Source organism: Temnothorax longispinosus, chromosome 1, assembly GCF_030848805.1.
Source record: "Temnothorax longispinosus isolate EJ_2023e chromosome 1, Tlon_JGU_v1, whole genome shotgun sequence".
Taxonomy (NCBI): domain Eukaryota; kingdom Metazoa; phylum Arthropoda; class Insecta; order Hymenoptera; family Formicidae; genus Temnothorax; species Temnothorax longispinosus.
In genome coordinates this window covers 26791476-26806359 of record NC_092358.1, presented here as the reverse complement: position 1 = coordinate 26806359, position 14884 = coordinate 26791476, and the positions used below count along the sequence as shown (strand labels likewise).

The 14884-nt window shown below is 40.7% G+C and overlaps 3 protein-coding genes across 10 annotated transcripts in view; 2 read left to right on the top strand and 1 right to left on the bottom strand.

Moving 5' to 3' along the window:
* The first annotated feature begins 270 nt into the window (after positions 1-270).
* Hsc20 (iron-sulfur cluster co-chaperone protein HscB-like protein, mitochondrial) lies at positions 271-2617 on the top strand. 4 transcript variants are annotated; one of them, XM_071793348.1, is made up of 4 exons: positions 271-411; positions 1314-1693; positions 1816-2072; positions 2168-2617. In XM_071793348.1, the coding sequence occupies exons 2-4, from the start codon at positions 1337-1339 to the stop codon at positions 2295-2297; spliced, it is 744 nt and encodes a 247-aa protein (XP_071649449.1). In that variant the 5' UTR covers positions 271-411; positions 1314-1336; the 3' UTR covers positions 2298-2617. The 4 variants fall into 4 exon arrangements, with proteins under 4 accessions (XP_071649449.1, XP_071649432.1, XP_071649441.1 ...); XM_071793331.1 differs by lacking the exon at positions 271-411 and adding an exon at positions 716-857; XM_071793340.1 differs by lacking the exon at positions 271-411 and adding an exon at positions 884-992.
* The window catches only part of Ak6 (adenylate kinase isoenzyme 6), a 97364-nt gene continuing 84679 nt past the window's right edge, over positions 2200-14884 (bottom strand). The window contains exons 2-4 of one of the 2 annotated variants that reach the window (XM_071793380.1): positions 3457-3531; positions 3215-3366; positions 2200-2967 (exon numbers count right to left, since the gene is read on the bottom strand). In XM_071793380.1, coding sequence (XP_071649481.1) covers positions 2626-2967; positions 3215-3366; positions 3457-3499 — 537 coding nt within the window. In that variant the 5' untranslated portion in view covers positions 3500-3531 and the 3' untranslated portion in view covers positions 2200-2625. Of the gene's footprint in view, positions 2968-3214; positions 3367-3456; positions 3738-14884 lie in introns of those variants that run through there. The other variant, XM_071793372.1, reaches the window with a different exon arrangement.
* LOC139821889 (uncharacterized) lies at positions 4129-14470 on the top strand. Of its 4 annotated transcripts, none has more exons than XM_071793315.1 (3): positions 4129-4243; positions 5277-5986; positions 6421-14470. In XM_071793315.1, exons 2-3 carry the CDS (start codon positions 5534-5536, stop codon positions 6769-6771), a joined length of 804 nt encoding a protein of 267 aa, XP_071649416.1. In that variant the 5' UTR covers positions 4129-4243; positions 5277-5533; the 3' UTR covers positions 6772-14470. The 4 variants fall into 4 exon arrangements, with proteins under 4 accessions (XP_071649416.1, XP_071649421.1, XP_071649397.1 ...); XM_071793320.1 differs by having other exon boundaries at positions 4229-4367; XM_071793296.1 differs by lacking the exon at positions 4129-4243 and adding an exon at positions 4250-4444.

Genomic DNA, 14884 nt, shown 5'->3' with positions numbered 1-14884 from the left:
TGTAGCTCTCGTCAAATTCCGCCAGTTGTGTCGCCCTCGTGACCGCGATTCTCGGTCGAATTCATAATACCGCGACGTCGAAATCGGGAGACGCCGTGCCGCGCGGGTCAGGGACGTGGCCGAGGATCGCCGTGGGCCGGGTCGCTCGCTAATCCGTGCGTACTCGAGCTAACCAAGAAACGGCCAGTGTCATCGCGCGTCGATACGGCGGCCCGATAGCGCCTTATCGGGGCGGAAGTCGCGAAATTCGAGCACCGCCTCGGACAACAGCTCGTGCACGTAGCGCGCGATAATTGTATCATTTGTATCGTGCATGACGCGCGTCAGCCGACGAGGGAGACGCGCCAGTCGATCATTTCGCTGTCCCAGTTACTCCTCCGGGTGGTCCGCATCTGCGAACGATAAAACGAGGTTCGGTCATACGCGTTAAGGGACCCGTTCACGATCAATCGTATATTGTGCAATATTGCCCAGTTGTGGAACATCGAAACATCATTGATCGTGAACGGGCCCCTTTTTACGTGCCTCCCGTCGCTTTCTTTCCGCCTGAACTACCTCTTTTCCTCTCCAACGAAGGAACTTAAGCTTGGTCTCCGTGGTGAAGCGTGCCCAGGTGCCGTTTGACGTTGTTTGACGTTTCTCTCGTCGAAAAAGCAAGTGGGAATTTGGAGCAGCTGGGAATCCAGCTGTCGCGGAATTCGTTCGTGATTCGCAGCGGTGATCGAGCGACGGGAAATGACTCCGAGATCAAGATCGCTCGATCCGGCGCGTATCTGCCGACGTGACAATAATATTTGTATATGTTACACGAGTCTCTTGTAAAAAAGTTGGAAAGGAGACACGGAAACGGAGCTCTGGTAGGATACGTAATAAAGCATGTGTGTGTGTGTGTGCGTGTGTGTGTGGTAGACAGGTTAGGATGGAATTGTTGAGTTAGCATGAGTGTCAGATTAGATCATTAGATGTAAAGTCTGTCGTGGAAGATAAATGATGTAAGGGAAGAGATATTGAAGGAGTTCTTTCGCTTTCTTTTTTTACGAGCTAACTTTATCTCGCATGAATGAAATTTATGAAAGTCACTGCGTTTAGTTTCTAATTAAGTGCTAAAACGCACAATTAGCTTGTAACATCATCAATTTTCTTTACTTTTCATTTCACAGAGTTGATTTGTTTGAATTACATATGCATATGTTCAATTGTTTCATTCGAAAAGTGACAAGAGAGACTTGCAGTTTGCTTTTCAAGTAGTGGCATAAAGTACAAAACTCCGTGGACGTGTTGCATTTTTAAGAAAATTGTTCTTCTCTTTTTAGATTATAAGATCATCCTGGGAAAAATGTTCTTGGCGAGAGTCATTAGAAAGTCCGCGGTGGCGGTGAGTCCGGTTAAGCAGCGGTGTAAGCTGTACTCGCATCAGGCGTCGTCGAGGGCTACAGTTCGCCCTACCCTGCCTTTGGGATGCTTGCGATTCTGCAGCGACAGCCCACCTAAATGTTGGAATTGCGACTACACGTACAAGTCCGAGCTGTTCTGCTCGAAGTGCAAGGTGTTGCAGGAATGGCCGGGGAACTTGAACTATTTCGATATCATGGGAATCAAAAGGGAATACAACGTGGCGAGCGAGGAGATTCATAAAAAGTACAGGGAGCTGCAGAAAATGTTGCACCCCGACAAGTTTGGCAACAAATCCGAGGTAAGCGTTCACGGAACCAAGCCTAGACGATCTTCTCTCGGAAGCTTTTTGTATATTTATTGTATAATCAAAATTCTCCCTTTCTTATCTGTAAGTAAAATTTGTTTTAACTGTGTCGATAGAAAGAAAGGCAAATCTCAGAGAAGTTGTCGTCTCTAATAAATAAGGCTTACAGTACGTTGGCGCATCCATTAAAAAGAGGATTATATATGTTGCAATTAAAAGGTATATCAATACCAGAAGGTACTACCAGTTTGAATGCAAAATTTCTCATGGAGATTATGGAACGTAACGAAGAGATAGAAAATGCGATGGAGGACAGAGATAAGATCTTGAAACTGGCCAAAGAATCCAGGGAACTGCTCGACACAATGTCAAAGTAATCTACATTTTTGGTAGCTTTAATCTACGTCAAATCTACATCAAAATCGTTTTCAGTGTTTAACGTCATTCTTTTCGATTCTTTTTTTTCAGGCAAGTGGCAGAGGCGTTCAGTAAAGAAGATATTGACACGGCAACGAAGATTTTAATAAAAATGAAGTATTACGATACTGTAGATAACAGGTTAAAGAAGCTGAAGCATGACTTAGGTGTAGTAGAATAAATACATTGCAGTTTTTGCAAAATACAAATATTCTACACGAAACATTTTAATATTTTCGCTCGCTATATAAAATGTAAAAAATATGTTTTTGAACTGTATATACATATATATGTTAACATATGTACAGATTTGTGTTTAGTGGATCTTAAAACTTGTATATACGTACGATCTCTCATTTTATCGCGTCAACTTGATTTATTTGTAACAAATCAATGAAATCTAAATAAGTTCATACGTAATATAAATTTAACAAGCTTAATCTAGATAATGTAAGTATAAAGCAAGAGGATAAAAGTTGGACTGAGAGGGGAAACTCGATACATTTGCCTTACGTTTGCTGATTATCTATTTTCCATTGCTCCAGCCACTGACATACTCTATTTACATTATCCATCATCTGATCTGGAGTATTGTTCGTTAGCTCGTGCACTATCTCTTCCCTGTAGTATTCCCTCGCCTCTTCGAGAATAATTTGAAAAATCTCGCAGTCTATATTGTCCTCCAGTTTCCTCCCGCAGTAACCCCTGTCCTTGAGACGGTCGTACAAGATGGTGTTGTCCGTTCTGAGCACGAATACGATGTCGATCCATCTTTCGGGGAAGAAATCGGCGCTGTGATAGTCGACAATTTTTCCTCCTTCGCTCATAGGACCTTTCATACTGTTCAGTAACTGGAACGCGATATTACACAAAGATTTTTGTATGTTTGAGATGTGAAAATGTATCCCAGATAGCAGAGTGCGTCAAATGACGTTATAATGCTGTCAAAGTGACGTCTCTAACGACAACAATCCGTCAGTTTGACTGCACTATTACGCCACTTGACCCCACTCTGCTATCTCTGTAGGGTAGGTATTAATATCAATATAATTTTATTTCAATCAAACTTTGTGCATATAACGAGATGCAAGAAATTACCTTCCTCTCGTCCAACACGCTGCATTGGTACTCCTCGTCGTACTCCTCCAGGCACTCATTCTCGATGGCAATTTTACTGACATCCAGCCACTCCAGTCCAGTTCTCTGCGACAACATGCTCGACATCATACTCTTGCCCACGCCAGGTGTGCCTGAAAAACGAGATTCGACAATTCTCTCTCTTTCAAAGGATATTCAGAATTTATATTAAATAACTGTAATATATGTATGTCATCGTGTACCTGTTATTAAAATGTTAGGTTCGCTTCTGTGCATGTTCAACATCTTGCGGAGATACAGATGCGGCGACAGTCAGAGGTCAGTCCCAACCACGTGCGCTTCTGGCTTCGTCAGCTGAGCTACGCCGTGAGAAGTTCGGAGCAAAACAATGATTTATATCTACGCAACGCTGGCGAATTTCTTAAGGGATCAGTACAATTTACCCGCCGATTGGTTCTTCGGCTGGCTAACAGAAAAAGGAATTGGCTATCGCGTTTTCTGTATTTATCTAATACTATTTATAAAAAATTTTTTTTAGGCGTGTCGATTGGCTACAGGACAGTACAGGATAGAGAAGTTCTCGAGTTTCCAGAAATTCTGGAAGTCCCTATCCCCCAACCCAGACAGCGCGCATGTCTAAAAGACGTCTTTAGGTGTCTTTAGACACGTATGTCTAAAAATATATATTATTTATTAATAAAACCTCTCTTTCGAAATTTGAATTTATTTTCGTGTTGGTTACCTACTGAATGTAGATTTTGGAATACAGACATATAAGATATTTCTGGACACTCCCCTTCTCCGTTCTGATAGCCAATCAATGCGTCAAAAAAAACCATTGAAAAGTTGGATCAGTTTTAGCAATAGAAAACAGACCGGACAGACCCTACGGGCCCACAGGGCTCTGAGGGGGGGGGGGGATATCCATCCATACACATACACGTGTCCTAAGGGCACGTGCTTGAAATTTCAACGTCACCATTCATGCCCGTACGAAAATCTAGGAGAGATAAGCGACGCCGAGCGAAGGTTAGATCCCGGTCCGCTGTGCGTGACTCGTTTATTTGTGGACAAGTGGCTGCGAGGGACGGACGTCTACGTCGGGAATATATGCTCCGTGACCACGGGTGCAACGTAACACGTGTTGGGTCGAGTACGTTTATTTGTAGAGAAAGAGAGGACGTGGTGGCTCCGCTGGCAACGCAACGACGAATCTCCGTCGCCGACCCCGTAAGATCAGTTTTAACGTCGCTATCGGATTCGCGTCGTCGCGACGGCGGCGGACTCCGTCGCCGTCGCCGTCGTCTCGGGCACGGAGTATTACGCGTTCGAGCGGGTATCCGCGGTTCGCTCGCGGCGACGATCGAGGTGCACACGTCGTGCGCACTTCGCTCAAACGGTGCAGCGATCTGGCGTCGCGACGGCACGGCGACGGTGAACTGGTGACGAGTCGCGCGACAACGACGTCGCCGTCGGGAAACGCGTCGCCTGATCGGCGACGCATTTTTCGCCGTCCCCTAACCTGCCACGCCGTCGTCGCGCCGAGTAACCTGACGCGGCATAACATATTGCGTCCCGATTCGCCGCGCTGACGCGACCAGTCGCGCGGATGACTCAGCGGCGCCGTCGGCCGCGCGGCATCGCATCGGCCCGGCGGGACACGTGGCCGTGCGTCGCGTCGGAGGCGTCGTGGCGCGAGATGTATGTGCCTTGAAGCGCAACGTGTTTTCGACATGCTGGAAAGTGGAGCGCGCGCTGGCTATATAGTCTTACCAGATGGACCTAGAGGATGAATCCGATTTCCGATTAAAAAGCGCACGTCGATTCACGCTTTTTCGTATTTTCTGCCGCGTGAGTAATTCCTCCGATCGGCAAGGAAGCGAACCTGCCTGTCGTCCCTTGACCCTTCTTTTACTTTGGAAACGAGAAGTCTTTGGAGCTTGTCCTCCGGATCTGACACGCCGAACCGCGAAAGGCTGCAAAATCTCGGGGGCAAAGTTATCGAGATGTATGTTATGCGACACCGATAATAACGGTTCTCTTTTTCTGTTTTTGCATACAGATTGTAGCAGCATTAGCGGGATACACGAATCGCGTAGCAAAATTTGTGCAGTGGCAAAGTAGTGCAGCCAAGATCCCAGCCATTCACGCCGGAAACATAGATCTTGAGGAATTCGAGCGTTGCGACGGTGCAGAAGGGCTCTATGTGCTCCACCGTGACTCGGGCGAATGGTACTTTAGTTTCCAAGAGCCTGCTACTGTGGTATCGCGAGAGGTGCGTCCAGGTGGCCTGTAATCCCGGTGTGCAGCAGCGGCAAAATGCTCAACGAGATCAGGGCGGCGGTACTGTTCTTAGTAAAGCTGATCGAAAGAAGCGAAAAATTTAGTCCCGATCAATTGGAATGCTTCAAACGGCGCCTGGTCGAACTGCTGACCGAACGCTTCAAGAACCACTGGTTCCCCGACAAGCCGTTCAAGGGCCAGGGCTACCGTTGCATTCGCGTCAACGGCCACAATCGTCGGGACGCGACCCTAGAGTCCGCCGCGAGCGCTGCCGGTGTCAGGTACGAGGATCTGGCACTGCCGGTGGAGTTAACGCTGTGGGTTGATCCCAACGAGGTCTGCTGTCGATTCGGGGAGAGCAAGGGATCGTACTGCACGCTGGCATCATTCGACGACAAGGAGAACACCGTACCCATTTTCCAATCCGAGCATAACGACAACGCAGAGAACGAGAACAAGCTAGCCCACGTGGGGCCTATCAAGATACAGGTGAGCCCTGATAGATTAAAAACAGATTAAAATCTTAATGTATACGCATGTAAATGTGAACGTAGATTTTAATACAATAGATGAAAGAATTCTTTATAGATGTATTCAATAGAGAAAATTAGTAGCCTCGGAGATACTCAATTTTTCAATTTGTAAATCAATTACTTTCAGCTACGCGAAACGCTCGCATAATAGATAATTTACAAAACATCCGTTCTGAGTCTATTGATATGGCGGACAGCGTGAGTTGTTGCGTAAAGGACTATTGACTTACAAATTGAACAATCAAATGTCGCTGAAAGTATTAATTTCCGCATACATTTGCTATCTATAACTCGTTTGACCTCTGTGTATCTTCTTTGTTTTCCATATCCGATCGGGCGCTACGCGAAATCCCTAAAATGATATTAAACTCTGATGCATTCTGATTCCAGAAATCCCCTCTAACCGCAAGCACGGAACAACAGCCGAAATCAAAACCATTAAGCGTCGCTAATCAAAATCAACAGCATAGCAATAACGGTACAGGTAAGAGGCGCAACTTGAATAGTCCTAGGCTGCACCCGAACAGAAATCGTTCGTGGTTCGGCCATTCCTTCAGCATGGGTTACGGCCCTCATCCAATCAGCCAGCCATGGTATAATATAATGCCTCCGCATTTCCTCGGTGGCCCTTCACCGCCGCCCTTTATGGGACACCGAGGAAACAAGTGGGTACAGCCCTCTTATCCCGCGGGACCCGCCCGTTTCCACCATTGGTCTCCCAAAGCTGCTCTTAAGGTATAAAGAAAATCGTAAAAAATAAGCAGTTAAGAAACCTGTTTCTTTTTGAAAAGAAAAGAAAATTTGAAACAAAAAGCGACTTGTTTTCCAGAAAATGCATATTATTGTTTTAGCCCGAGACAAACCGTTACATTGTGATCCATCATTAATTAAAAAGATTTTAATTAAAATGTATTCGTGACATATTATGTGTACAAATAGAGAGTGTAATGTAAGTAAGTGTAAATTTTTATATTAGAAACAGGTTTATTAACGCGTTTTTCAGCGACGAAAATTATCCATCCTGTAATTACAAATGACCTTGTTCGAACTAAGGCTTACGATTTTTTATGACTATGAGAAGAATTGCATTATTACATGTTACGTATATATGATAATAAATTGGAGTAATAGATGTTTAACTCCGGATGCAAGGTTGCTTGTAAAAAAAGGTAGACTAGTGGCAATTTAAATAGAATAGTAAACGACGCATTGTAGTATATGCGTGAAATGAAGGTAGATGTCATATCATGACGAGTTATTTCTTCGATCAATTCTTGAAATAACTTAAATTTTAATCGGAACGCGCGCGCGATATATATCGAGGAATTGAGAGAGAATCTGTTTGTCTTCATATAATTGTCGCAAATCGGTGAATTGTATATGCTTTGTTACATCTGTTTTGTTACATCTATTGTTGTCAAATGCGTTATTGAAGCTGTATAATCGAATTGGCAACGCCATTTGTTTAAGCGTTAATAGTTTATAATATGGGAAGAGTAATGGGAATATAATATGGAAAGTTTTAAAACTTGACGTACTCGGATATTTTCGGTGTGAAATGAAGTACACAATTTATAATTTCACTCACTTTATCACGTTGCATACGACGACACGCTTTCACTCATGTTTAACGATAAAGTTAAGCCGTCTAGCTTCACGTATTTTTTAAAGGTTTACCTGAATCTCTTTCGGCCATTATGCCCATAATTGTATAATCTGAAAAGATTACGGTGACTTTACATTGGAAAAAAAACGTTTTTGTAAGAAGTAATACGTCGAGCAAGGCACAGAAAGAATTTAGAACTTTATTTCACGCCGAAAGAAATGTCCGTGTCAAGTCCCAAAATTCTTGGAATTAACTCCCGTTATTCGTCCCGTTATAGTCTAACATAAACTGGACTATAAACAACTGGTTTTGTTCCGATATGACTAATATTTGCTCTATAGTAGGTTTTATTTGCATCTTAACTATTGTATATCGTAACCGAGAATTGAATGAAGTGTTAAAAAGTTACCTTTTTCATCTCGTGTGTGTATATATATATATTACAATCGATTGTGATTGCGTGATAAACGTGATTGCGATAGAATCTTGATACATACTGATTTGGATAAATTCGATTTTATACATATATATATATATATTATTATATCGTCTATAACAAGGTGTGAGAACAAATTCGTTCTACCCTTCCATGCGAGGGTAGTGACGCGAATGCATTCTATTAATTTATGTGCTTGGAGAGAAAGAAGATCCACGACACTTTGTTATTTAAAGATATACTGCCGCCATTGAGATTTTTTATCGATGATCAATGCCGTTGTTGGATTAACGAATCGACGCCGATATTAAAATTAATTGCGCTGCCACGTGCAGTTAGAAAAGTTGTTGTTGTCGTCGTGTTCGACGCGAACGAGCAAACGCCGAATTTATTCTTGTATAAATCACATGCTATTTTTAACTTTAAAATGTTTTTTGCGTATATTCGTTGTTTGCGTATATATTCAGCTTCTGATGAAGTTAACGCATTCAAACATAATGTAACATCAATGCAATAGTAATATCAGTGTCATGTCAATGTACATTCGGCCTTTTATATATATATACATATATATTATAGAGAATTTATATATGAGACATTAATAGATAATATATATTTACTTATACATATGTTGGCTTTATATACACAATAGACGTACGTATTTCTTGTTTTCATTACGGTGTTATCTTTATACATGCTATATATACATATGTGCGTGAATATGTTAGTGACAAGTGTTGACGTCGAAAACTGTATGTAATTCTCATATGTAACTTATTCTCTGTAAGATCAGTTGTTCCTTCGAGATACTTTTATTGTGTTCACAGTATATTAATTGCGAATTAAACGTTTAACTTAATTTTGCGACAGCTAGTCAGGGTTACTGCGTAGTTAATGATCTTATCTTTGTATAACAGATAAAAACGTTTATATATATCTTGAATTATAATTAGCACACAGTTGATAGTATAGAAATGTACAATTTATTACGTTTTGTTTAATAAGTTTCCATACGCTTATGTCTCCATCATATTTAAAAATAGTTAAATCCGTCAGTCTCTTAATAGAAATCTTCGTAAGTTAACAAATGTCAATTTTTTGTAGAGTATGAGACGAGAATTAATAATCGCAAAATTGGTTAAAAATTAGATCTGTAAACTATCTTATGAAATAATTTCATTATCAATAACTCATTGTTTTTCGGTTTTGGGCGCTCGGCCTGAAACGCCGAAAATCGAACGGACCTAGTCCGAGATGTGCAATTAATTGTTAACATTGTGCAATATTTGTTGTGCAATGAACAACGTGTGAATCTTCTCGAAGGAACAATTTTTGTTACGTAAACAAGCGACATTGCGAATATCTGTAATTTCGAGATGAAAGAAATCTCTGAGAAGCACGAGGTGCATTCCTACTTCGCACTAACTGATAGCAGGAATAACACATTTTTAAGTAATCGTTTTCTGTAATACGGTAGAATCATGGGGATCGGAGAGTATGTTATATTTAATATTGCATGGTAGAATTGTAGTTGTGCCCGACACACGCGGACTGGTAATATCACTGTTGCCGGATACATGAGCGATGAAGATTAATCTAGATGTGAATCGTAATAAAAGTAGACTACGTTAGACATTTAATCAAATGACTCGTTGTAATATCTTCCCGCGGCCTTGTTTCGCGTAACGGAAGCGTCGCAATTTTGTGTCGACTTTATCTCGAGGTCGACGTTCAGCAAAATGAATTAATTTCTTTCTCGTATCGAATACATTGCAATCGTAGCCATCGTTTACCCAACGCGAATTAGTTGTAACGTTAAATAAAGCCATCATTGACATTTGATTGACATTTAAAGATTACTTTTAATGACATACTGGTCCCGAGAGAATTGAGAGCTTATATATAATAAAGATAAAGTCGAGATGATTTATATGGGCGAAACGGTGCCTCCGTTACGACGAACAGGGGCCGGACGTGAACCGGGTCGTTCCCATATGTAGCACAATTCTGCAACTTTCACGTTTTACAGTTAGCACCGTTCGCTAAATGCATGTAATCTGCCCTAGCGTAGGAACTTTGTGTTCACTTTGTTAAAATCTTATTCAGAAGAGTTATGTTGTTGTTATATAGGAATATATGGAAAAAGTCTATATAGATATTATATATACATATACACAAATATATCACAGCATATGTATGTAGAACGAAGCAATATTGCATTCGGACATATTCTTTTATTAATATTCTTACATAATATATATATATATAATATATATACACATATATGCATATATGCATACATATGTATACATGTGTGTGTGTATATATATACATACATGCACATGTATACGCGCATAAAAGTATATGTATGTATATATGCTATGTAAATGAAAGAGAAAGGGAGAGAGGCGCTCAACATTTGAAATGTTCCAAACTATTTAGCTGTGTTCACACGTAGGAGATATGTTCCAAACTATCTAGCTGTGTTCACACGTAGGGGAAAGAAAAATTGCGAAACCGACAACAACGTACCTTTTCTTAATGATAAGTAGGTAGTCAATTACTTTATACGAGAGACATATACACAGATACACACACATACGCGCGTGTTGCGCGCCCCGCGTGATCAACGGTAAAACGCAGCGTACTCGCGAGGGAAAGAAAAAAAAAACAATACCTTTGTAATAGAAAATCTGGAATGCGATGCGCGCGAGGTGACCAGAACGAGCATCAATAGGCGAATCGAAGACTTTGCGATCAGCACAAAACCACTTCGTACTTATCCTACTTTCGCCGAACGTTTTAGCACCTTGAATCCGGCAGCTACTATATCTCGCCCATTATTTTCGGCTCGGTTTGACAGAATTGCGTAATTCACGCGACGTGTTAACACGTGCGTATCGAAGGGGTGAAAAATCGATGGGAGGAATAACGGATTGTACAAAAGAGCAGCCCTCTCGGTCGCGCGAGGGGCGCGTGTCGAATCGATGCCACGTGTGTCGCGCACGTGTGTCGGATCGGTGGATTCAAAGTGTTAAAATAGCGTTACGCGGGAGCACGAGTATCGGTGCCTTTTCCCTTGGGGAAAAAAAATAAAACTGCCGAGCGGCATACGTGACTTTGGGTGCGATCCACTTGGCGCTCCAAAACGCTCTTGGAAACATTTCGTCCTTGTTGTTTAACAAATATTAAACAAGGACAAAATGACGCTCTGAAGCGTTTGAAGCGTGGATCGCACCCTTCGTTGACTTTGTGCCGCGTTATTCCGCCGTGCGTTTTCTCACGGAGGCGAGATCGTATTTCACATTTTCCATGACACGCCGAGTTCTCCGCTATAAATGAGACGATTAACAGGGACGATCCGACGTTCGCCGGATCGTCGCGTATCGACGAACGTAATTTCAATGTTTGGATCATTTCGATTGTAGGGTATAGAAAGCACCATATAAACGTATACATATATATATATTTCCCTTCTAATGCTGTGTCATACGTTGTATAGGGATGTCTCTCCTCGCATAGATACTATTGCAATGATAACTGGCCGAATGTCGAGAGAAACGGTCCGATTTTCTTCCGATATAACTTCGAGGTCAAGTAACCATAAAAATTGTCGATCGTACGTGCGTCGTTTAAAACGGAGTTAATGCATTCCGACGGGATAATCGAGATAACACATTATATTTTAATCGAAGATTTTATTGACCCGCGCAAAAATTAACATCATTGAAGAAAAAAAATTCCATTAACTTAATTTGTAAGTAATTTGATAATTTTTGATAAATTTGCACAGATAAAGGGATGTACATTTGTTTAGATTAAAAAAAAGAAAACGCGCCAAGTTCGCGGTTATATTTAAGAGGAAGAATTTATATCAATTAAGACGGATTGCATTAATTAAAAAATTACGTGATGTTGAATAATTAGAGTAACGATTGCAGGAAGGAAGGAAACCGTTGCTTTTTTTGCGTTCCGCTCATTTTTACCGTACACGACCTTCGCACATATTTCGATAAGTATACAATGCGGCTCCGTTCGATACACCTCGCTTTCGTAATATTTATCTGTAATGTCGTACCATTTGGGGCAACATACTGTCGGATCCATGTCGATACCGTGTCTCGTATTTCGCACGATGCTAAATATCATCACGTCTTTATATATTTTGCAATCGAGGCTGAACGTACGGTCCCCGTCGTGCTTAATCAATCGACTTTTTATCCTCGAACGCGTCCGTTTTGCACGTGGCCACGGCTAAACCGTAGCGTTTTTAAAAATTCCAAGGAGAACAGAAATGTCTAAATGATATCAATTTGACGTCATATGACCAAAAAATGATGTTAATTTCGTCATTTTTTGGTCAATATGACGTCAAATTGATATCATTTTGACATTTCTATTCTCCTTGGGAAGTTTCTCGATTTAGGGGGGGGGGGCATGTCGGCGCCTCGTGTTCGTACAAGGTGACGATCCACACCGGATATCGAGGAGGGTCGCGTAGGACTTCGGCTGCGCGGTCGACTTGCTACTTGCACACAGCAAATTAGATAAGGGTTTCCTCTGTCGTATACGTAGTTTTACGCTGTAGCATAAATTGCTGAACGCGCGACTTCTGCGAAAATCGAGGGCCGGTTACAAACGCGCGTCACGTCGGGCGATTTAGCGCGGAGGGAGAGGAGTTCCTTCGCGAGCGGAATTTCTCTCTCTTCTTCATCCCCCCCGAGCGCGGGGGATGCGACGCCGCGGTATTTTCCAAGATGAGCTTAACGGACATTTCTCAAAGTTATCAAAGAAATCAATCGCTGATTTATTTAATACTTATGCGAAATACATGATAATAACTCAAGACTTTAACTGTTGTCGTATCGGTTTCATTATTATCATGTTAGTTTCGTTGCGGCTTGTTAATCTCATCGCTCGAAAATATCGTAGCGCAGCATCTACGGCGCTACCGCAAACCGATATTTGATATTTACTACTACTATTTACTAATTTTAAGATTTTATGAATGTATGTGTGTATATATTTATATATAACGTATATACACATGCATTTGCATTATACACAAATTTTTTACACGCAGCGAACGAAATGCTGTTATTTATACGAAGGAAAGGATAATTGTTTTTGAAACCGCGTTTGTGACGCTCTCGTTTTGGCAGAACGTCCGCACCAGAGTTTTAACATTGTTGTCAGTAGTGATTATATTGTCTGATCAGAACAAGCGCTCGACCATTGTCGCACTCTGTATATATACATAAATATTATACGAATGTTATACATGCATACACACAGGATTGTTCGAGAAAGGTGTTTAGTAATTATTCGCCGCCAAGTAGTATATTTTTTTTACACTCGAAAATTCAACGATATCTGTTTTGTGATCTGCGTCTTTTCCTATTGGATTTAGTTAATTTTACTTATTTAATCACATTCGACGTTATGTCGACCATTTTACCAGATAGACCAATATTATTTAAAACGACTGTTTTTTGAAATATGGCTTTATACTCGATATACTTAGTTTTGTCACAATAAACGGCTCATGCAAATGTCTTAGCTAATACCGGCTTATATTATATAAATTATAGCGGCCGTTGTTTGCGTGGAATTTTTTGTGTGGCCGAATAGCAAGGATATGCTGCGTTTGAATGTATATCTTTTTTTTCCGATCTTTGCATAAAAGAAACCGAATAATATTGATTGTTCTCGAGACGTTGGAGTAATTCGTTCCGAAAGGGGATTCATTTATTCTATGACTATATTAATCGTTGCACTTCTTCTGCAGGCAATCCCGTATGTATTTCTCAAATCAAGAAAATGGAAGCAACATTGGTCAACGTTGACGATCAGTAAAAACCGTAAAATTAGCTTTACGATCAGGTAACTTGTGCATTTAGGCAAAGTTAACTTTCAACATGCATTACGAATTATCCGAGACCGATGTACTCTCGCGGTCCTACTTCGCGACATGTGGCAGTTTTTTTTTTTCTATAAAGTTCAAGCACACAAGACACACACTTTGATTTCGACGATTTCTCAAGTATTCTGTTTGACACGATATCGTGAACATTTAATGTTATTATGATTGTATTAACGCCATTAACGACTTATAATTAAATAAATCATGTATGGGGATGTAACACACATTTAATAAATACTTTTGCAAATCAGCCTGCGCTGCGTAATACGTCATCCGCCTTTATGCGACTCACTATATGTATTAAAAAAAAAAGTTATTTGTGTAGAATGTGTAGATAATTTTTATGTAAACAGTTTTTCCGTAACAGCGTAATCAAATTTGAATTTTTGTAGACAGTTTTCTCTCATACGTTCGTAGTAATGTTGATATATTAATAATTGATCATGTAAAACATTAATAAAGTAATTTAAGTCAACGATATTAATGTCACGCTTGCACACATTTTTTCAGGACATTTTTATTCGCACGTATCTTAATATACATATAGTCTTAATTTATAATTTTATGCACCGATTGTTGTATTGTCTTGTAATATCATTGTTATTGCGACTTCGATCAAGTTTCGACAAATTAATGATTGACTTGTCAAGTGATGTATATACAGAGTATTTTGTTAACACGGATAGAATTTATTAATTTTTTGATTGACACAGAAAAAGAGATTAGATTTGTCACGTAATTAGAAATTTTGCAGTAAACGATCGCTCCGTCTCAGTCAATCGCCAATTAAGTTAACCGACGATTAGCTTATCGGGTACTATACTTGTATTAGTTCTTAAATAATTTTTTTTGTTTGACTCAAATCATAAAAATAATTAGCTACAGAAAT

What these genes read in the sequence shown, in the direction of transcription:
- LOC139821889 (XM_071793315.1), top strand. Translation starts at nt 5,534, where the DNA reads ATGCTCAACGAGATCAGGGCGGCGGTACTGTTCTTAGTAAAGCTGATC. An exon ending in TGGGGCCTATCAAGATACAG is followed by an intron (nt 5,987 to 6,420) that starts GTGAGCCCTGAT and finishes TTCTGATTCCAG; the next exon opens with AAATCCCCTCTAACCGCAAG.
- Hsc20 (XM_071793348.1), top strand. Translation starts at nt 1,337, where the DNA reads ATGTTCTTGGCGAGAGTCATTAGAAAGTCCGCGGTGGCGGTGAGTCCG. An exon ending in AGTTTGGCAACAAATCCGAG is followed by an intron (nt 1,694 to 1,815) that starts GTAAGCGTTCAC and finishes CTGTGTCGATAG; the next exon opens with AAAGAAAGGCAAATCTCAGA. An exon ending in CTGCTCGACACAATGTCAAA is followed by an intron (nt 2,073 to 2,167) that starts GTAATCTACATT and finishes CTTTTTTTTCAG; the next exon opens with GCAAGTGGCAGAGGCGTTCA.